Below are 23,057 nucleotides of genomic sequence, written 5' to 3' on the forward strand. Positions count from 1 at the left end.
GAATGGGGGTGCCCAGTGACTGAGGCAAAAGCTCTTACTTTTATACCTTCCCTTGCCTGCTTGGGGAAGGGGGCTGGAGCCTTCTAATGGAATTCATCCATCAGGTTTGTCCTGTTTGCTCATCCTGAAGGGATTAACGAAAGAACCCATTCCTATCTATCAGATCTGCTCCTTTGTCGGCCAAAAGGGATTTGAGATAATTTATTAACCTCAAGGCGCGTTCTCATATCTTTGTCCTGGAGTGAAGGAGACATTCCAGAACCTGGAGTTTCAGGATATGGCCGCTTTTTGTTTATTCCACCAGGGACCCCCCTGTCTACCTAGCAACGTACTAACTCACCTGTCTCACTCACACCTATGAACACTCCAGTGTGTATAACAGATAAAGACGTCAAAGAACATAGCCACAATATTTTCATCACACCCAACAAAATTAAAATTTTTTCATTAATTTAATATCCAATCCATAGTTATTTTTTCCCAATTCGTTGGAATCTGATGGGTTTAGGATATTAGGAGAGAGTGTGCAGGGGGTTTGGGGGCAAAAATGTCTTTTTCTGTTGATTTTATTAATATTACATTCGATTGTAAGATCTCTTAGGTGTTTTTACACCAGTTTGGCATGTTCTGTTTTCAGTGGAAACGCTAGAAAAATGAGGAAGTCCTTACTTCCTGAAAGTCTCCCAGTTCACTTCCCTGAACTCTTTCCAAATGACAAAAAACGAGTATCTCCTTTTTTGGGTGTTTTTAAGTGACAAAAGGAGGCTCCCCCCAGCCCCACCCCCCACCCCTTTACCGCAGCTTTGAAATAAATGGGTTCCTCAGGCAGCTTTGAAATGCATGAGGTTAATAAATTAGCTTTCAAAACCCAACAATCATCCAAGTTAATAAGAAAGGCAGGATTTGCTTTAGTTCTCATTTTGGAGAGTTAAAAATTCCCAGGGAACTGTGTTCTTTTCAGAAATACTTTTTTTATGCCCTCCCACCTACCTTTCGAAATCCAACAACCACAAAATTTACTCCATCCCCCCTTTTCTCTCTTCCTTACACACTCCCTCTCTCTTTTTAGCAGGAACATACAGGCCGGCCATATTAGAGAGATGGAAATAAAGCTTTCTTAACGTTCTATGTGTCTTTGAAGTACATCCGTGCATTTTTTTATTATTTTTTATCATTTAACCATTCCTCCCTTGTAGCCCTTGGCCTCTCAAATCACTCTCTCCCATATTCCGAGTAACATCTCAGTTTCCGAAAATGCACAAAGATGCCTGGCTACCTCGCCCTGCCTTCAGTCTCACGGGGCTCAGTCTTTTTTTCTCTTTGGGTAAGTTAGACCGCACATCTGCATGCTCCTGAGGGTCCAGAAGTGCAGCTGCAACTCGAAGAGGATGGCGGCAGGGGCAGGAAAGAAGACGATGCTGGAGGTTCTCTTCGGTGTCCTTGGGAAGGGAGGTGCCGGAACTTGGGGAATGCATAATGCTGGGACTTCTTGGTCACAGAAATGCTGAGTGTTGCTGACAATTGTCAAGGGAGGTGATTTTTGTTTGGATTTCCTTGAAGTGGACCTATGTGCATGTGTGTGGCCCGGGGAGTGTAGGTCCATCTGCAGTGTCTTCATGGATTTTTTTTTTTAAAGCTGCTGGAAATGTGGGGTCCTGAGATTTAATGTTCCCTTAAGGGGCCTTCTTTTGTGAACCTTGGTCGTTGGAATCTGGTGGATTTAGGATATTAGGAGAGAGTGTGCAGGGGAGTTGGGGGCAAAAAGTTGAGTCTGGGTCTGGCTTCCTGGAAACCTGCACTATTGATTTTTGAAATGTATGGGTTAGTGGGTGGGAAGCAGGCTTGAGGATTGCGAGACCTGCTGCAGCAGGCACTGACTGATAACGAAGGTTACCTCTGGCTTGGGCCAGAGGGAGTGGGGGAGGGGTCAGGTGACGGGATCAGGGGGAAAAAAAAAGAAAAAAAGAAGGAATCATGGGCCGAGTGAAGTTGTGGCCCTTTAAGACCATGCCTTGGGACTGTCCAACCCAGCCTTGCAGACTGCCCCATCAAGTGATCCAAATGTTGATTTCAAATTTGACCATTCATGGATTTTCTGGTGTGTGGGAGTGCTGGAGAGTTATTTGCAAAATTGCTTTATAGGTAGCGTCACTCTTGCTCCTAAACTTCTTCATTGTTGGTAGAGCAACTGAGGGTCAAGTCCAAGGATTGTCAGTGGGAATATTCCCCATCACAGAGTCTCTCTCTCTCTCTCTCTCTCTCTCTCTCTCTCTCTCTCTCTCTCTCATTGTGCTGGATTACTTGGCAGTCCTGCTAAATGGGCAGCACAGAACCCCTGGAAACCTGCATGATAAGGCCTATTAGTTTTGTTGAGTTTCTGGACTTACTAACAACAGAGGACAAATGTCTGGCAATACAAAGAGCATGCATGAGCCTTGGAATTTGACCTGGGTTCAAAGCCACTTTTGTCATTTACTTCATATCCATAGGCAAGTAACTCAACTCTGCTGAGCTTCAGTTCTTTCATGAGTAAACTGGAGAATACCTACTGCCTGGGCTTTTGTGTGTGTGTGTAAGTCTGGCACATAGTAGCAGACACTCAATAATAGCTCTAGCCTTTATGAAAGCATTTCATGTGCCCCTGTGCTGTATATCTTGTTTCGTCCTCACAGTAGTCAGTAATCGTATGAGGTAGATATTGTTATTACCCTCATGCTACAGATGAGGAAACAGGTATAGAAAGTTTAAGTAACTTGCCAATTAAGGTCACATAACGAGCTGAGATTTGAACCCACATGTCTGACTTCTGCATGTTCTTAACTATTGAACTCTACTGCCCCCAATGTTCAAGAAATCTTACTGCTCTATTAATCTAATTGAGCAAAGAATCTCAAGTGCAAGCAAAAACCTGAATGAATGACCTGTGTGTAAGAAGCTGGGAATGGAGGACAGATGACCTCCTTTGGGAGGTAGGAAGAGCTTCCTATGGGAGGGAGGCAGCTCTGGGAGAGCCTTATCTAACCCATGAAAGGGGCTCCGTGACTGAGACCAGGATGTGGCTTAGGGGAAGGTCTGGGGCGAAGAGGTCAGCGTGGGGGCTGTGAGGTGGTGATGGGAGGAAGCTAAAGCCTCTGCACACCTGGGGGGGAAGAGGATGCAGGAAGGGAGACCTTGAACTTGATTGGTGCTGTGATGAAACATGCCCTGGCACCCCCAAACTGAGGGCTGAGGTGGACAATGGACCTTTGGAGGTTATGGTAGCATCAGTCCTCAAGATGGAGGGATGCTACAAGTGACAAGGGAGATGTCAGGGGCTGAGTTTGTGAGGATGACAAGCTGGGCAAGCTGCTGTGTCAAGAGCATATAGACTAGTTTTTTAGCTAGAAACAATCCAAATGATTGGACTTTCCTGGAGTTTTTCACAAGACCGTTGGCTCAGTGGTCACCAGCCTGGTTACCAAAGTCTGGGTTGTGATAGGGGAGGCCGAGAAGAGGAGTTGGTCCTCATTCAAGCCCACTGCACATATCTGTTACTGGGGGCAGGGACCCAGACGTGGAGGAGACAATGCCTTCCCTTTTATTGAGCGCCCACTGTGTGTCACATACGGTTCTGGGTCCAGGGACACCAGTAGGAATAAGAATCAGTACCCCAGAGCCTTTGGAGGGACACAGACACATAAACAAATAATAATACAGTATCGTATGTGCTGTGATAACCATGATAATAATAATAATAACAGCTAACCTTTGTCGAGGGCTGACTATGTGCTAGGCACTGCTGTGAGCTTGACACAATAGTGAGTTATAATATTTAACCTCACAATAGCACTAGGAAGTCGGTTCTATTATCATCCTCCATTTTACAGATGAAGAAACTAAGGTGCTGGGAGGTTAAATATCTTGCCTAAGATTGGATGAAGATGCTAGAACCCTGGTCTTGGCCACTATGCCATTCTGCCTTCCTGTCATGTGGAAGTGAGAGCACAGGGCTGGGGAGAGGTCACAGGCACTGGGGAGGCTGCCTTATTAGCTGGAATCTGTAGGATAAGTGGGAGAGCCCCAGCTGCAGAAGGGTGAGCTAGCTTCCCAACCTCAAGCAAAAGCATGTGCAAAGATGTGAAAGAAGGTGGTGTTTTCAGGAAATGTAAGAACTCAGGGGTTGCTAGAATGGAGGAAGCTGGAGGGTAGGGAGTTGGTAGGACATGAGGACAGCATGTAGGTTGGTCCCAGATGGCAAAGGGCTTGGAAGCTGTGCCCAGGAGCCTGGACTTGATACTGAAAGCAGGAAGGAGCCAGTGGAGACTTGGGGATGAGTTATTCTCATGGCTACAGAGGGGTGGACTGGGCTGGGAGGGAGACCCTAGGGCGGAGGCATGTTTGAATGATAAGGCAGTGTAGGAGACAGGGGCTAGGTGTCATACTCACCTGAGAGGCAGGCGCTGCCCCAGGAGACATTGTGGTCCAGAAGGTTGGGAAGACAATTTCTCTGCTTAGTCTCTCTCTCTCTCTCTCTCTCTCTCTCTCTCTCTCTCTCTCTCTCTCTCTCTCTCTCTCTCTGTCTCTCTCTCCCCCCTCTCTTTTTTAACCAAGAAGAAAATAAACCTATTTCATAGGTTGCTGTAGGGTTAGAAAGCGGAATGAAGAAAGCTAATTTCCAGTCTCTGCGGGAAATAGTGTTTGGCAGGAGATGAGCAAATTTTTGTGATCTCTGCAAGATGGGCCAGTTAGAATAGTGGATGACATGGAGCCCGAGGGGCCAGATGTGCCTTGGAGAAAATGGGGAGTGTTTTCAAACTGGTGATGTTTTCAAACTAAGATCAAATCTGCATTCTTACTGTACCCCTGTTGATCATCATTTCCTTTCTGTGAGTTGGAATTCAGGGGACCCAGGACTCAGATCTTGTCCCAAACGGACAACCAGGAACATTGGGCTCTTCTTATATGAAGGTTCCTTTAAATAGAACCATTACCCTCTGGCCAGCCTGCCTAGAGCTGGGGGCTAGATCTGCTGTGTAGACAGCAGGAGGCCTTGGAGAAACAGTCACATCCCCACCTAGCCTCAACCCCTCAATCCTCTGTCTGGCGCCTGTCAGCCTGGGATCAAATCTAACTTTGTCACTTACTAGCTATGAACTTGGGCTACTTGGGAAATTGAGATTTGTGCTCAATTTCCTCATCTGGAAAGTGGAGGTGTAATAGTGTTGTTGTGAGTATTAAATGAGGTAATATGTACCGAGTGCTTAAACAGTGCCTAGCACACCGTAAGCACTTTGTTCTGATTATGACGTCCTTTTGTGGCTCTAGCTGTGGATTCGGCCACTTTCCTGAAGCAGCAGAGTTCATCAAGAAACCAGGATTTTGCTCACAGCTCTGACCTCATTGTGATGGTTTCCTTGTCTTTAATGAGGGCCTGGATTTGTGAAAGGAATAAGGCTCTTGCCTTGAGCCTGGGATCCTGGTGAGAACTCAGGCTGAAGTCTGCATCCTGGAGTAGGAGTTAGGAACCACGGTTCTGGTCCCAGCTTGCCCCATCCTCTTGTGTGTCTCCCTCAGGGTCTCACTTTCCACATTGGGAAGACAATGGGGCTAGACCTATTAATTCCTGAGGGTCCCCCTCTGGCTTTCTCTGACTTGGTGACTCCCTGTTCCTTCACTGTGCCGTTGGGACTTGCTGGGTGACATCTGTGACCAGTAGAGGGCACGCGTGTTCCACCTGGTGCTTCTGGCAGGACCCCGCTGTCAGGACGAGGGGGAGGGAAACTGCATTGCACCTCTCCGTCTGCCACCCTCCTGCCAGCCACAAAAGGCCCCTCGCTCCCCATGGCGCTGGCCTCCTACTACCGTGTTTCCCCCCAAATAAGACCTAACCAGAAAATAAGCCCTAGCGTGATTTTTCAGGATGACATCCCCTGAACATAGCCCTAGTGTATCTTTTGGAGCAAAAATTAAGATAAGACCCGGTCTTATTTTCAGGGAAACACGGTAGGCAGAGTGCTGGCTTCTTCAATATGGAGGGTGCTGCCTGGTGGGGTTCAAGTTCTAACTGGAATGATGCTGTGGGCTGGGGCGGGACAGAGGCCAGGGATGGGTTAGCCAGATTCACAGCACTTCCTGGTGTCACTTGGGGCTCCTTTTGGAGGAGGCCCTGGTTATGTTGCAGACCCTTTCAAGGGAAGGTGCTAGAGAAGCAGGGAGTTCCTGAGAGATGAGGTAAGCTCAGGACAAGGCCCTTCCAGGCTCCTGCCCTGCAGATTTCTCTGCGCAGAGTGGGGGCGGTGATGACATTTTATGCACACCTCCTCCTTGACTGGAACTGTGCTAAGTGCTTTCATAATGGCTGTGAATGTGGAGAGAGGGGAACTGGACTTTGTTCTTGCTGGGCCCATTCAGTCCCCCGGCTCATACCCCCCTAATGAGCACTTAGGACACACTTGGAAGCCTGGGCCCTTGCAGGTGGGTCTGCACGCCCAGCCCTCTGTCTAGGGCTCGGTTATGAACTCTGGGACCAATAGTTCAGAGCATCTTCTGTTCTTAAGTCCTGCCTACTGGCCCTGGCCACTCATCTTAAGAGATGGGCTGAGCAGAAGGACTTTGTATCCCCACTTCCAGGCTGCAGTGCAGCTGTTTCTGGGGTGGGCACCAGCAGCTTTGCATAGCAAGACAGTTTGAAAAATAAGAGCCCTGCAGGGGTCACACCCCAAGGTGCCCCTTGCCAGGAGACTGCCCCAGAAACCCTTCCTGTCTAGGGGGGCAGAACTTGAGGAAAATTTAGGATAATGAGAACGACCATTTGCTGTGCACTTACTGCCAGGCAGACTGCATGCTGTGCTTTATGTATTTTATCTTATTTGATTATCTTAACAACTCTGGGAGGTGAGTGTCATCAGCTGTGTTCTACAGAGAAGGGGCTGAGGCTTAGAGGGTGAAAGAGTTTGCCCATAGTCTTGCATCTGATTGAAGGCAGAGATGGGATTGAACCCACTTCTAATCAGATCTCATGTCTACAATATTCCCAGAGCTCTGGCCTGGACAGCCTCCTAGCTGCCCCCAGTCCCTAGTGCCTTCCTGTTTCACTGCAAAGAATTAGATCCTAGCTTTGCGTTCTGGCCCCACCGACCCTGTGACCGACCCTGTGACTTGGTCCCTGCCTGGCTCTAGGACCTCAGGTCTCATCACTTGCCCCCTTGATCACTCTCCTCCTTGTGCCTCAGACACACAAAGCTTATTCTAGCCACTGGGACTTTCCTCTTGATGTTCTGCTGTCTTGGAACTTGATTCCTTCAAAATTTCAAACAGCTCACTTCCTTATTTCAGTCAGGGGCTGCCTACATGTCCCCCCTCAGAGCAGTTTTCACTGGCCACCGATATAAAACAACAGCCCCTTACCTTGCTTTATTTCTTACAACCCTTGCCATGTATCATTACCTAAAGTGGCATTATTATTTTTGTCCTTGTTAATGTCTGTTCCCTCCCTAGAATATAGGCTCCATGTTGCAATGACTCTGCCTGTCTTGGTCACAACAATACCCCCAGGGCCTAGACTAAGGGCATAGTAGGTGGTTTATAAATATTTGGTAAATGAGTGAATGAATGATTGATTCTGAACATTATCATTTGTCCTCTATAAATAAATTAATTTTGGGGGGATGAGATTTTTGACAATATTGGCAGAGAATCTTAGACTTAAGGCCAAGACTAGGGTGAGGCAAGTGAGGTGCCTAGGGTACAAAATTTACAGAGGTATTTGCATGATCCTAAGAGTGGGTACCCCCTTAAATTTTGCATCCCAGACTTGCTGTCCCATGTGGGGCGCTGCGACTTCAGCTGGAAGGATTTTGGCTTACTTGCCTCTGCCCTGCTTAGAATGTCAGAATGGGACGGGCCTTTCCCAGCCCCAGCACCAGGGTCTCCTGAGCCAAACCTGGCATTCCTTATAGAATTCCACAGAAACCTGTTGTTCCTACCCTACTCCCCTTCAGCCTGTATCAGCTCCCTGCTGTGGTGTTTTCAGGCCTGACATCTCCAAAAGAGACTCTTATCCTTGTAGACCCATCACGTGGTCTCTTGGAATTGTGTCTCTTGTTCTGGGGCACCTCTTCCCTCCCACTGCTCGACTGCCCTCTTTCCTACCTTCCAGAAGCCTGGGGATGACAGGGGGCTGGGCTGGGCACACTGCTTTGCTCTGGCCCCGGGGTGTGAAGTACCAGGCCTTCTGAATCTTCATTTGTCCTCAAGCTTGTCTGCCCCATGGGGGACAGGACACTATAGCTTCAGTTGGAAGGGCTTTGGCTTAGCAGAGATGGTTGGAAGTGGTGGGGAAGAGGGGGAAACTGAGGCCAGCACAGTGAAGTCCCTTGTCCAAAGTGTCCAGTTAGTAGGTGGCAATGTCAGGACTGGAGCAGGATGGCCAAGTGGAGGGTCTGCCCAACAATGGTCCTGGAAAAGGCTTGGGGCCATTTATCTGTCCCTGGCTTGACAGATGATTTAGTCTCTCTCTACCCCAGCCTTGCTCTGACCCTCATTTTACCCCCAGGGCTACATCAGTTACCCCTTATGAGTTTTGCCCATCCCACCCTGCCCCATAACTAATGTCAGCTGTTAGGGACCCAACCGCTGCCATAGGTCTGCTCCACTCCCCACCAGATGCAGTAGGCTTGCCCGTTCCCTGGCTCTATCAGCCAGAATGCTCACCGAGCTTGTGGCTTTGTCTGCAGTGCCACCAGGGCGGACCATGGAAGTCACAGTGCCTACCACCCTGAACGTGCTCAACGGCTCTGACGCCCGCTTGGCCTGCACCTTCAACTCCTGCTACACCGTGAACCACAAACAGTTTTCCCTGAACTGGACTTACCAGGAGTGTAGTAACTGCTCCGAGGAGATGGTGAGTCCTGGGGTGGGGGAGCAGCCAGGAGCTCTGCAGCGTGAGGCCCACCTTTCCCACCACCTGCCCTGCAGTGGGCTGTCGGCTCCAGGGGGCTTTGGCAAACGGTGTGTTGTCATGTTTTGGTGGCCCTAGGAAGGGTGGCGGAGATCTGGAGGTAACTGCCTCTCTTCCAGGTAAAAGGGTGCACGGGAGGAAGGGCATCCTGCTGTCCTTGCAGCTCCTTGCTCGTCCAGTCCCCCATCTTTTCCCTTGTCTACCTCCAGTTCCTCCAGTTTCGCATGAAGATCATTAACCTGAAGCTGGAGCGGTTCCGAGACCGCGTGGAGTTCTCGGGGAACCCCAGCAAATACGATGTTTCAGTGACACTAAAAAAAGTGCAGCTCGAGGACGAGGGCCTATACAACTGCTACATTATGAATCCGCCCGACCGCCACCGAGGCCACGGCAAGATCTACCTGCAGGTCCTCATGGAAGGTGAGGGCCAGACGAGCAGAGTGGGGAGAGCTGAGCTGCTGTGGGGGCCCCTGACCCTTCCCACCCAATTGCTCTCTAGTAGCACTATCCCAGGGCTCCTTTGGCGAGGCTGTGAGGGGTAGGAGCAGCAGCTAGTGCTGGGTGCAAGGAATCTGTTTTCTTTCCTCCTGTGCTTGAGGACCTAGGAACATGTCTCAGAGAGTCCTTGTAATGCTCTAGATCATGATCACGGTCGTAAGAGTCTTACAGCAGCTTTCACTTATTGGGCACTTCTATGTCTCAGTTATAGGGCTGACTGCATTATCTTGTGTCATAAAACCCTAGGAGGGAGGCACTATTATTGTCCCCATTTTTACAGATGAGGATAATACAGATGAGGCTTGGAGAGGATAAGTAACTTCTCTGTGGTCACACAATGAATAAACAGTACAGTCAGGACCCAGATTTGGGTCTACGTGATCTCAACGTCCATGGTGTATACTGTGTGATACTGGCCTCCCCTGGGGCTCTTAGGTGCCCTGGGACTTTGGGGTACTTTGGCTTTGACTGAAGTTCTTTCCATGGAGGGGAGTAAAGTTAGGACCACCACACACATTACGACCACCCCACACGTACTGGGAGAGCAGGGCACAGTGGACCAAGCTCTCTTTTTCAGCTCTAGGGCTCAGCAGCTGTGTTTCTTTTCCTTCTCCAGAGTCCCCTGAGCGGGATTCCACAGTGGCGGTGATCGTGGGTGCCTCCGTGGGGGGTTTCCTGGCTGTGGTCATCTTGGTACTGATGGTAGTGAAGTGTGTAAGAAGGAAAAAAGAGCAGAAACTGAGCACGGATGACCTGAAGACGGAGGAGGAGGGCAAGACAGATGGAGAAGGCAATGCGGACGATGGCGCCAAGTAACGGGGGCTGGCCCTGCAGCCCTCCCTCGTGTCCTGTCTTCCTCCCTCTCTGCCCTGCACAGTGTGCCCCTGCCTGCCCTCTCCTCTTGGTGTGCTTCTCTTGAACCAGGAACCCAGGGCTGACCTGGGTCCCCTGAACCCCTCACTTCGTATCTCCCACCCTGCCCCAAGAGTGACTCACCTCTCTTTCATTTGATAAACCTGCCATGGTGTCTGGGACGTGTGGGCCCTGGGGGGGAGGGAGAAGTAGGTTCAAAACTACCAGTCCCCGAGAAGAGGCAGGAGGCACGTGTGAGGGTCCCTGGGAGAAGACGAAAGGTGGGCAGTGGTGGAGGAGGGGGTCAGCTGGCCAGCCTGCCCAGAGCCGGTGGCTGCTTCAAAGGGGATCTGTGGGTGGGGAGGGGCTTTCCTGTGCTGCCACAAGAAGGCCTGGGGTGGACATTGCTCTGCTCCCTAAGCTGCTCTAGTGATAGGTTCGTATAATTTGAGGGTGGAGCATGTCAAAGGGACGACTGCATTTCCTGGGCATTGATGAAAAGCTGACACTGGAGGCAAATGGAAACAAGCCTTGGTCCAGGGAGCTCTGCTTTCACCCTCTTCTCCATTGATGGCGGCTACCACGGAAGACTTGTGGTTTTCTAGTGATTGCTAATCCCTTGGGATTTTTGGCGAGAATAGCACTGAAGAGACCCTGAGCTGGGCCATGGGTGGGTCGTGTTGTTTGAGGTAGTGGTCATTTTCCATCATAGTTGCCTACCAACAGGAGACAAATTTCAATCAGCTGAGGGACTGACAGGGTGGGGCTCCATTGTAAAATGGAGTTTGCTGCAAGCTGCCTTCTCTAGCAGGATGACCACCATTGGCCTGGGTCAGGAGCAGCCAAGGTGCAGAGATGAGAAGGGGATGGAAGCCATGGGCAGAAATGTTGATGTGCGGAGTTGGGGCATCATTCGGAGCTTCCATTCAGACTTTCCTGGTTCCCCTCAGCAGGGTTTTCATCTGGCTTTTGGCTAGAGACCCGAAAAGGGAATGCCCTGAGGGAAGCACATGGGGAGATCCTGTGGCTGTGTCACATCTAGAGCCATGTTACATGCTCCCTTGCCCTAACAACTCTTGTGGGAAGGAAAGTAGCACTTGTGGGGAGCCAACTTTCACTGCCATTTTATTTACATTAAGAGGGAATTTCAAGAGAGGGAGAGAGACAGAGAGAGAAACTGCTGACCTAGAGAACAGTACCTTGGAAGCCCCTCAGAGATCAACCAGCCAAGTCACTCATAGTACAGATGAGGAAACTGAGATTTAAGCTGATGGAGACTGAGTCCTGCCATCTTCTCCTTTGGCTCCTCAGTCTCCAGTTTGAGTCAACAGAGCCATAGTTGTCCTGGTGGGAGGGGCCTCTGTGGGAGATGAGGGAGGTGAGGTGAAGGAGGTGTACTCATCCATCCCTACTCATTCATCTCCCAGGAGCCCAGCCCCTCCAGGCTGTGACTGACACAGGGATGGAGTGATGGGAGTGAGGACATTGCTGCTGGCAATGCCCCATCCCCTATCCCAGGCTGAGCCTCTTCACACTTTGCAACCTTTCTAGGAGCTCAGGTCATGCCCAGGCGCAGGGAGTCAGAGCTCAGGGCAGGAATGAGTCTGGGGAAAGGGGGTGGGGACAGGACTGTGACAGTCTCAGGGACCATTCTCTGCCTCTGCCCATCAGATGGTCAATTTAGGGAGTGAGCAATTGCATATGGGAGAGTCAGTTGAATTCACTTCAATTCAACATCCATTTATTGAGCATGTCCTATGTGCCAGGCACTGTGTCAGGTGATGGGAACATACACGAAGCCATAACAGAGTTGGGAACTGCCAGGTCAGCATTGTGGAGATCAAGATTAATATTTTTGGTGTATCTAATTCCACTTGTACAGCCACTGCTTCCAGGGCTGGAGTTGGAGAAGAAAGAAGAGAGTCCAGAATCTGAGCCCTGGGAAGGAAGGAAAGAAGGAAGATACAACAGGGAAGAGGGTGAGAGGCCAGGCAAAGTGGGGGATGGGCAACCAGCCACATAGAGCCTTGATGGGGTGGGTCCAGCCTACATAGAAATTCTAACTCTTGGGCTCAGTACCTATCTGCCAATCAACACACTGACTGTGGGGATAAGGCTAAGCCACCATGTGCCTGGGGAAGGCAGACAGACATTGCCCATCTTGCAAGCCAACCAGCTGAAAGGAGAAGGTGGGTGGTGGATACCTCATGCCAGCTGAAACCAAGAGTGGTTGTAATACACTTCTACAGTTTGTAGATTTCACTTTTTGGCAACCTCTCAAGTACTCTCCTCTCCCAGGATGAGCAAGGATCTGTGCTGATTCTGGGAACTTCTTTTTTTCCAGGACTCATAACATTTAGGGGAATTATTGTTGGATTCCCTAGGTTTGTTCTAAGAAATCCTAATTCTCCATAAAGAAGCCCAAGTCTTCTGGGTTCCTTCCCTTCTCTGCCCTGACACAGTGGGTCCTAGGGAGGGCAAGGCCTCTCCGCCGGCCTCAGGGGTCAGAACAGATGGGGATGGGCCAGGGACCACCTTTGCCCCAGGTGCCCATCCTTATTTCACTTTCTTCTCAAGCTTCTTAGAATCTCTTACAGAAGCCTCATAGAGCTGCCTCTCCCAGGGCAATGAGGCGGGGAACAAAATAGTGCTTCTGTGAACAGAGGTGGGAAAGCAGTGAGACGTTTCCACAGCAGCCACCTCTCTACCCTGCTTTCTAGTTTATACCAGCAAGCTCCTTTCCTGCACCGCGGGGTTCAAGCCCCACTTCTGGCTGCATGTTCCCACCACTGGGCTCTGCGGGGTTCAGTCTGCTGGTTTTCTCAACTGTCCCTGCCTCTCCTGCTCCCTTGAAACCTCCTAGTATCTGTCTCTTCCTCCTAATTAAGGGCCATTATAAAGAGAGATGGGCTGGCCAACCCACGGGATCTAGCTTATAAGAACAAAGCACAATTATTCAGGACTGAAATGCCTTGAGGTGCCTTGGAGCTGGCTTTGGAAATATCTGCCCCTAGCTATGGACTAATCACAGTTATTCCCAATTTATAAAAAGGAAAAGCTGATTGGATCCATATTTCTCCCTGTGAGTCTTCTTGGGGAGGTTGGGCTGATAAGTATTTACAAGGTTAGGTTAAGCAGATAGACAATTGAAAATACTGGCCAGGTCCAAAATGATCGTCCCAAGTTGTAGGAACGGCTTGGTGCAGCTGGAGCGTGTGATGAATCAAGAAAACTTCCTTCCTACTTATGTCTTAAGGATAGACAGCCTGTGTCTCTTGCTGTGCCTCTTGCTGATGTCTTCCTCTATTGAAGCTTGCTGATGCATTTGTACATAGTCTATGTAGAGGTATAGGTATATATACAGATATAAAACATCTCACTATGTCCACCCCAAAAGTTACATTGGGGAGGGAAACAATCATATCTCAGTGTTTTGAATTGATTCACCAAAGGCAAATTATGGAATGTTCTTATTGCTCCTTATGCGCTTGGAGGGGAAAACCCAACTACTTATGCACTCAAGGTTTTATGTGCTGTATGGTGGTTGGAAGAGGCGGTGTGAAGAGAAACTTAAATGGTCCTCTGTGACCCGACTGCTGTGATGTGTCTGCTTTTTGGAGCAGACTGAATTTCTTCTTGCTTGGATCTATTGCTACAATAAACAGATTGTCTCCCCGAAACATCCCTCAAGTGTGACGTTTTTCAGGAGTGCAGAGTGGAGTAAGTTGAGGCTTTGCTAGGGTCCTGACAGGAACCCCTGACGCTCCTTTCCTGGTAAAACCATTGACATTGTCAGATCCCCACCAAGGATAAGGTTCTAGTCCATTCTTGTTGACAAATATTTCATCTCTTTCTCCCTTTTCCTCCCCAGAAATACCTGGGGGACAGGGTGGCTGAAAACCCACTTCTTGGAGGGCTGTTGGTTATTGCTGGGATGATGACAATCTTTTAAGCCCCTCGAAGCTAACTGTTATGCTGATGTGGCCCATTCTTTCCTCAGATAGGCAGGCCATCCTTCCTACCCTCTGATTCTAAGCCATGTCTGACTAGGCAGACATCTCTTTTGCCTGTTCTGGACACGGGAAAAATAGATGACAGCTGGTCAGTCTGCCCTCGTGCACAGACGGAGGAAAGTGGCTGGGGGAAGAGTCATGTTGCTCATATCCCACCTGCATAACTGCTGCATCCTGTTTACATACCACTGAATCAGCCTGTAAGTTCAGGACCAAAGGCAACAACACCCTGGCCTACGGGCTCCACTATTACAGGCACACTTAGTGCTTTTCTCTCTTAGTCCTTGTTCTTATGTCTTTCTGCATTTTTCTCTCTTACACACACACACACACACACACACACACACACACACACACACACACACAAACACACACACACACACCCTTGACCAGGGGGCTCACCAGATAAGAAAAGCCTCAACTTTCTGAATGGCTGGGTAATGCTGAAATGGTTGGTTCCTACTTTTCTCCCGGTTTCTTTGTCATTTCCTTCTGCTCTCTGGTAACCTAGAGATCTTTGCCAGTGGTTAGTGGCCAGATGCCTTTTAGAATATTCCAGGACGATTCTGACACTGGTAGTCCTAATGCCTGCAAGGATTACTGTTGCTACCTGAGAGAGAAGGCAGAGAAGAAATGGCAGCACTAAACAGAGGTGGCTGGTATTTAACAAGGCCAAAGTTACTTTGTTTTAAAGGGGTGTCTGCCCTCTGCAGCCCCTGAGTCCTTCCAAGGATGGGGTGTCAGAGAGGGTTATTTTCTGCTTAACAGATAAGGAAACAGGCACGGGGCATAGACTGAGCAGAAGGCATTGGGGATTCTGGTTTTTCCTTCTGGGGTGGAGACAGCATCTTTCCCATTCTAGGGCTTTTCTCCCAGAGGATACTTTTGAGCTAAGCCTGGCTTCTGGGAGGGTTGGGTTTTGCTCAGGCATCTCCCCTAAATTAATGTCCTTTGGTCCAGCCTACTTTTGGGGCCTAATTTTGATTGCAGAATGAGCTGCCTTGTGGGTGGGGGAAGGGCTAGCTTCCACCTTGGGGCGCTCAGCATTGTTCACCAGCTTCGTGTCCCCCAGCTGAGGCAGAGGTGCCTGTACAAGAAGCTCTCAAGTCCCACAGCCCCTTCACTTCCCACCGGAGCCCCCTGCGGGGCTCAGGCAGAGCCGTTGGCCTGCTCACTGCCGTTGTATAGGGGTCTGTACTCCTAGGCTTTCAGAGTCCCTAGGAGAGGCCTCCAAGGCCAAAAGGAGTGGGGTAGGAGAGTAGATCTTTATAATATCCAAGGTGAGAAGGGCCCCAGGACTGCCTGACCAAGCCTTCTGCCTTTCCTGAAGGGGAAACTGAAGACTAGGACAAGAAGTGATTTGCTTAAGGCCACATGAGGAGTCAAGGATTAAGGTAGGATCTCCCATGAGGCTCCAGGTCAGCTGTTCTCCCCACAGTCCACACCTGGGCCTCGCCCTCAGCACAGCTCAGCATACATCAGTCCAGGCTCCTGCCTGCCTCTCCCTAGCTGGGCCTGAGTTTAACTAGAAGAGGCCCCCACCCTTCCTGTAAGGGCTCAGTTTTTAAAGTTGAGGTTCAGAGCAGGAAAGTAATATTCCCAAAGTCACATGCTTGGCAAATGACAGCCTGGGCTGGAACCCAAGTCTCTCCTCCCCAGGTAAAAGCCTTCCCCATGCTAACCTGATGTTCACAGGCAAAAAGACACATGTCCACTAGCTCCAATTCCCAGAATCCCATTCCCACACCCAGTAGAGTGATTGGCCTTGTGTTGGTATATATATGGGACCCTCTCAGGATACTTGTCTTCCTCCCATTTTGCAGGAGTGGGGGTAGTATCTAAAAAACTTCAGGTGAGAGGAGGCTGGGATAAGGCCTGCTGGGATGTGGGCTGGACAGCTGGATGCACAGAAACAGAAGACCCCCACTATTTCTCCTGCCCTCCTCCACCGGCAATTTGGGGGACTAAAAATGTCCATGCTGGCAGGGCTGTGCAGCAAGTCTTCTCAGATGGCCCTGTGGCATGAATCCCATGGACCTCTCACCGTGAAGCTCACTGGGTTCTAGTCATTCGGGCTGCTTGCTACCATGCTGATGTCAGGGTGCTAACCACCTTTCCGAAAAGGCTCGGATACTCAGTGGACGAAAGCTCCAGAGGACCCTGGGGAAGGAAGCCCAGCTGAAAACTGTAACCTGGCATTTTGACACAGCATATAGATTTGGTCCTAAAATAGATCAGCCCAGCCTAGGACCCCATTCCCCTGCAGTGCTACGGAGGGCTCTGGCTAGACAAGGGAGGAAGGCTAGGGATGGCGGGGGTGGGAATAGACGTGGTGAGCGTGGGAAATTAGAGATGTTGGGAGTAGGTAGCTTGGAAAAGCAGCTTTTAGTTTGCTTTGGCAATAATGACCTTGAGAGTTCAGGAGGTGCCATGGGAGGGGCTTTCCCTTACAGCGATGGCAAAATTACCTTTATGCCAACTACAGCTGCCTCTGCTTCTCAACTGGGACAAATTCTCTGTGGCGTAGGGACTAGAAACTGTTTGCTTCAACAGACTGAGAGTCACTTCTGTGGACAAATGGGCAGATGAAGACGGTGTGTTCCGCTAGAAAGGGAAGTGTGCATACAGATGTTGGCCAACACAGTGGCCGGGGCTGTGGCCACAGGGGAGAAGGATTAGACTTGTCTCATTCTACCCCAAGGCAAAACATTAGGGCCGATGGGCAGAGACAGATATTGATTGAATGTAAGTCAGAGCTGTGCAGAGGGTTGAGTTTCTCTGCGATAATGAGATCCCCATCCCAGAAGGTATTCAAGCATAGCTTGGGGGTATTGTAAAAAAGATTCATGTGTCAGAGTATACTTTTAGATGCCTTCTAAGTTTACTGACAATGGCCCTCTGCAGCTCTCACTTTAGGACTGAAATGATAGAAGTGCGGTTAACTCTTGCTTGCCTGAAGATAAATACAGCATCTGCATGGGCAAGCTCCTGCCCCTTTGCCTTCTTATTCAGTCACGCTCTTCCCTAGGCCTCCTCTGTACACTTGTACCCCTTTACCCTCTTCATTTTTATCTGATTTATCAATGGTCAGAAGAGGGGAAGTGGCAAGCTCCATTCACAGTGAGAAACAGGCTGGGAGAGGGTGGAAATTTGGAGGTAGGCACCCTCGGGAACTTCATTCTAAAGATCAGGCCAAGTCTAACTTGCATCCTTGGCCCACCACTCAGGGCAAAGCTTCCCCTATCCTTCCAGTCACGACTGTAGATGAAAAGTCCGTCTTCTGCATCCTTTGCCTTCCCAGCTTTGCCAAAGTCTTCTACCTCCCCATCCCTGCCCCATAGCACACACACACTATATGTGCTCTCCACTGGAGCCCATGCTGTTGGGAAGGGCTGTGGGATGGGCTTATATTCAGCCTGAAAGACTTGAAGGGTGTGTGTGGGGGCGGGTAGGATGAGAGAGAGAGTTGGCTAGAAATAAGAATAGCCATCATTTATTGAGTACCGACTATGTGCCTGGCACTGAGCTAAGTATTCTATGTATATCAGCTGACTTAATCCTCAGGACAACTTCCTAAATATGCATTCTTTTCTCAGTTTTACAGATGAGGAGACAAAGATGCTGCTATACTAAGTAAGTGTACATACCAGGTGACAAATAGCAGAGAATTCAAACCCAGCCTAGTGTGATGCCAAACCCATCACACTGTGAGAAAGGGCAGTGGATTGGCCTCTTCTAGCCCACAGACTCAGGGGGAGTAGAGGAAGGGTGACTTGCAGTCAACCTCAAAATGACCGTGGACAACACAGTAAGGGAGGCAGTGTTTGGAAGCAGAGGCAAAACCTTCTCAGTAAGCACCTAACATCCCACCCTGGCCCTTGACCCCACAGCTCTATGCAAATAGCTTTGACCTCTGCTGGTCACCTTTTCCTCTCTTGGCTCCTGAAAGCTGTAAAAACCTCTTCTTTATCTGCTGGCCACTTGTCTCACTGTCCCTACCCCTCCTCCCCAGACTGCCACATCCCAACTTCTCCAAGTTACCCTTCACTCCAGGGAGACTTTTCTCTGTTCCCATGCTTCCTCCCTTCCTCTCAGCCTCTCCACCTCTCCCATACCTTCTTCCCCTGCCATAGCTCTCCTCTTACTCCACGTCCTCCCTCTCCCCTTACTTTGCAAATCCACTGCTCCTGCACTAAAATGTTCATAGGGAATGGGACCAGAACATTCAGGGAGTCATGCCTGGCACTGCATACCGTTTTATGCTTCTGGTTTGGTCGTGCTCTCTCAGTGCCCAATTCAGGGGCAGGACTAGGCCTAGGGTTCCAGGATGACATCTGGCCATTCAGCTGACAAGGCAGTCCCATGGGCAGCCAGGCTGAATGACAAACCTTCCCAGTGCCTCCAGCCCCCAGCCCTCCTGAGCCCCCATCCTCCCTTGATGGGAGGGTGGGGGAGCGGGAAAGGGGGGTTATGGTAACCCATGCAGCAGAGAGGTAAACACGGCTCTGGGTAGGATGGCTGAGACCCTGCTCTGGGACTTCACACCCCACCCCAATGTGGCCCAGAATAAAGAGATGCCCAGGACTCACCCCATCTCTGAGCAGCAGTGAGGGAAGGAGACGCCTGCTCTTGTAAGTGGGCAAATGGCCCTCTCCAGCTTGGGACTGTCCCTTGAGCATGTCCCCGGTCAGGATATTTTAGCTCCCTCCTCCCTCTGCTCTCCTCCTCCTTCCAATGAGCTCATCTGTCTGGGGCTCCCCACCCCCCTTTGCCTGAAAGGATGTTTGGACAGAACCTGGCAGAAAACAGAAAAAAAGGAAGGGAGGGATGGAGGAGGTTGCTCCCTACCTGCCTGTGCCCAGAGCCCTTAGAAAGTGGAGATGGGTGAGGAGGGTTCAGGAGGAAGAGTTTTATCTTTACTCCAACTCTTTGAGGCGAGGTGGGCTGGGGAGCAACGGGCAAGGTGGCCAGTACTGGTTCCTTGCTGGGCTGCTAAACCACATGCTTTCGGGTTGGTTGGTGCATGCTGTCCTGTTAACCCCCTCAGTACCTGCTGAACTTTAGTGGATGATGCAGAGTCTGTGGCTGGGGGCAAGCAGGCACTCTGAGCTAGAGGGAAAAAATGGCGAGTAGGGACAGGCAGGGAACAGACCTAGATGCACTAGAAGGAGGCTCCCAAAAGTTAGTCCAGGTGGCATCCACCAGCCCCAACCCGAAAGGCAGAAGGATTTAGGGGCATTTAACTTTAAGTTAAAGCATGCAGAGAAGCTTGGTGCCTGCAGTCCCACCATCCTGAGGTAGGAGCCCTGTTTATAACCAGAGGGTAGCTCAGGGAAAGTGGAGAGGGGAAGCAGCTCCAGGTGTTGATCTGAGGCTGGCTGGTGGAAGAGGAGCTGTGAGGTGGGGGTGCGGGGGCTCCCTGCAGAGCCTGTGTTCTCTGCCTCTAAGAGCCGAGTCAGCGCCAGTGCCACTGTTACCTGCAATGCCCCCACAGGAGCCGCGAGGGCTTATGGGGGAGGAGGGGGGGAGGGAGGCGAGCAAGGGCAATAGGGGAGACAGAGGGGAGGAGGCTCCCTGCCAGGTTCTTGTTACTTAGGAGGAACTCCTCTTAAAATAGCTCTGAGACCTCATCGGAGCTCTCCTTTCCCTTCCTCCCCTGCTGGGGGCTTGGATGGCTTTCTGAGAAATGACAGGGATGGAACCTTCCATCTGCCTGCCCTGGTAGAAGGTGGGACCACCCCCAGAAGTGAGTGCCTTCCCGTGTAAGAGCATTTCTCAGAGGCCAGGAGCTGGAGCTCTGTCTCCATTACTGCCAGTCCCACTTCCCCACAACACACAGACACCCCCCCTCCATACCAGCTCTCCCAGCTAGCTCCAATTCAGCTCCCTGAAAGGCAGGAACTGAGGGGGCCACGTGGTCTTGAGAGGACTGTTGGACTAATTGCTATAAAGAACCTACATGAGCCCACACACATACACCAAGGAAAAAACTTTTCTTCCCCTTAAATCTAGGCCCAATCTCCTCTGACCTGAGCTCCCTGAATCTCTCTTTGCATCCTTAAAAACTTGCTCTTCAGGGTATTTCTGAGCCAGAATACCCTCACCCCTCAGGATCTGGATATGCATTATCACCAAGAATCAAGCTTGTTGGGGCACAGTTGGGGGCTATGTCCAAGCCACAATCCCCATCCTCAAGGGACTTCCAGCAGAAGGAGGGAAAGGAGCCAAGGTGTCCCCCCACTTCTTCCCATCCCCGTTCAGATACTGGGGGCTCTTAGGGAGGGGAAAGTGAGGGAGGGCTTCTCAAAGAGATAGCTTTGAAAAAGCAGGAGAGAAGGAACTCTGACCTTTTGTTGCCCTCTCCCCTGGCACCCTCAGGAGGATCCTCCAAGCTCGATCAATGGACTAGTGTTCTGAGAATTTTTGAGGAACGTGTTCTATAAATGTAAATATCCTCTATCCGCTAATGCATTTCTCAAGCACCTTTCCCTCCAGCTGTGGAGCCCTCCGGATATTCTTTAGAGGAGACCTTGGGGTTCAGAGGAGCAAGTCAGATAATGGGGACGCTCTAATCCTGGCCTTGAGAGTCACTTTCTCTGTAGCCTTGAGCCACACATTCAACTTCTCTGGGCCTGTTTCTTTATCTGTCAGGTATGTGGATTTCCTAAGGACCCTTCCAGCTCTAAGAATTGGTGAATAGTGAGGCAATGTGTAAGGTGGAAGGGACAGAGGAAACTGGCACCTTTTCCTGTCACCAAGATCTAAAGATATCCAGTGCGCTCTGTTCCCTCCCCTCTTTCTTCTCAGGGCAGGGGTCACTTTCCTTTCCTTTGGCTCACCTCCTGTCTTACCTCAGCCTCCTGCTTTGAGAAACATGACCCCTGCTGTAAAAATAAAGTGGGCCGTGTGGATGCCTGGCCCTGTTGATCTAGTGTCCACGACTGCCCAGGGAAGGAGAGGGTGAGTGTGCAAACTTGGAGATGGAAAGAGGCTTACCCTTTTTGGGCCACAGACCTCTTTGAGAATATAAGAGCTGAAATGTACTGTGGACTTACCCTATGCCTAGCACTCTGCTAAGTACTTTTATATGCAATAATATCTCATTCAATTTTTACAGTCAGGTGCACTTCTGATGTTTGTGAAGCTTGGGGCAAGCGTACAAATGGAAATTACATATATGTCTAAATATAAGTTATAAATCAAGATAACAAAATGTTAAAATTTACCTATTACCCCCCACCCCCCCACACACACCTTTGATTAATTTTCCTTGGTCTTAATTTTTAGACCAGGTCCAAAAACCATGCACACTTATGTCTGTCTGGGAATGCTCCACTTGCAGGTCAAGTTCCATCTACTTCCTACCCCTTGCAAACAGCTGCCCTTTGCCCACTCCCCAAGCCTATGGGTGCATATCTGCATGGTCAGCTCCTGAGAGGATATCCGGAGCATGGTCTAGAAGAGGAGATGCATGGACTACCATCTGTCCTGTCCTAGACAGAGGAGGGCCAGAATGAGGCCCTTTAAACTCAGGAGCCCAGGGCTGAGGGCTCCGTTGCTTAGGTCTAAGGGTGGCATTGCTCTTAACAACTCCAGGAGGTAAATACAGTTACTTTCCTCATTTACAGATGAGGCATCTGCAGAAGTTGCATAAGTTGCTCTAGGTCACACCACAATAAATGCTGCAGCCAGGATTTGACTTCAGCGGCACTGTACTGTCACAGCTATACTGAAGGGAGGCAGCAAGCCTCTCTCTGGAAAAACACTAATAGACATTCAGCATTCCCCATACAGCCTCAAGGGGTCCACCAGGGACCCCAGATTAAGAAGATGGGTGGTGGGGAGCCATTGAGGGGGCTGTAGTAGGGGTCAGGCCAGGAAGTGGTAGCAGGTTTCCAAGTTTGCCAGGAAAAGAATGCATGGTCGGGAAGGCAGACAGGATCTGCGGTGGAGGGAGGGAACCTGGGTGGTTGGGAAGCGGGTGCTGAGGAGCATATCAGACATCAGCTACCAAGCCACCGGAAACAGCACTCCTCACTTCTACCTCAAGACGGTCAGGAAAAAGACTTCCTTGTTGGCAGTCTCCCCTTAGCCCTTTGACTTAGCTGAGCCCCAAGCTGGGAGCCCTAAAGGGAGGCGGAAGGAGTCTTCCCGGGCTCTGAAGGAGAGGGGAAACTCTGGGAGGAGGGCGAAAGGGAGGAGTCTGAGGGAGGCATGCTAGGTGAAGTAGGGGTGTGTGTGGGGGGAGGGGAGTCGGTAGCATCTGGCCTGATTCCTTAACCAGGAGCACCATGATTTCCGCGGAGTCTATGAAGAAATGGGAGAGGTTGGGGGGCGTTGGGAGGGAGTGTGCAATTGTAAGCTCAGTTCCCATAGCCTGCCTTGCGCGTGTCCGCGGGGCGGCAGAGGGCAAGCCCACGTACTTCCACCCGCTGAGCCTGTGCCAGCTGCAGACAGCCGAGAAGTCCCCTCGCGGCCTCGGGAGGGGAGTCACTACTCTACCCGTGTTCCCCAAAGCACAACACAGCCTTCCACACTCGAAAAGCGCCACTTCTACTCTCCCCAAAAGTATCCTCCTAATTGACAGCTCAGTGCATGGGACGATGCGGGCGGCTGCGGGCTGCCCTGCAGAGCCTAGCCGCAGCCAACCTGGAAATGGAGTGCGGGGCCCGTCCTACTCCCGGGGCCCGGGACCAGGAGGCGGGCGCACTGGGCTGGGTACGCAGCGAGCGGGGTCGTCCTGGGCTCCACAACCG

General features: G+C 50.5%; 1 protein-coding gene and 1 long non-coding RNA gene across 2 annotated transcripts; one reads left to right on the forward strand and one right to left on the reverse strand.

Moving 5' to 3' along the window:
* The first annotated feature begins 1,046 nt into the window (after positions 1-1,046).
* SCN2B (sodium voltage-gated channel beta subunit 2) lies at positions 1,047-13,968 on the forward strand. Its single transcript, XM_019716332.2, has 4 exons — positions 1,047-1,324; positions 8,715-8,881; positions 9,148-9,358; positions 10,053-13,968. Exons 1-4 carry the CDS (start codon positions 1,255-1,257, stop codon positions 10,250-10,252), a joined length of 648 nt encoding a protein of 215 aa, XP_019571891.1. The 5' UTR covers positions 1,047-1,254; the 3' UTR covers positions 10,253-13,968.
* On the reverse strand, positions 12,008-18,994 carry LOC109437229 (uncharacterized). The gene is made up of 2 exons (XR_002136215.2): positions 18,891-18,994; positions 12,008-12,226 (listed from the first exon to the last, which is right to left on the reverse strand). It is a non-coding gene; the product is annotated as an uncharacterized LOC109437229 (long non-coding RNA).
* Positions 18,995-23,057: the final 4,063 nt, after the last annotated feature.

This window comes from Rhinolophus sinicus, linkage group LG06 (genome assembly GCF_036562045.2).
Source record: "Rhinolophus sinicus isolate RSC01 linkage group LG06, ASM3656204v1, whole genome shotgun sequence".
Lineage (NCBI taxonomy): Eukaryota > Metazoa > Chordata > Mammalia > Chiroptera > Rhinolophidae > Rhinolophus > Rhinolophus sinicus.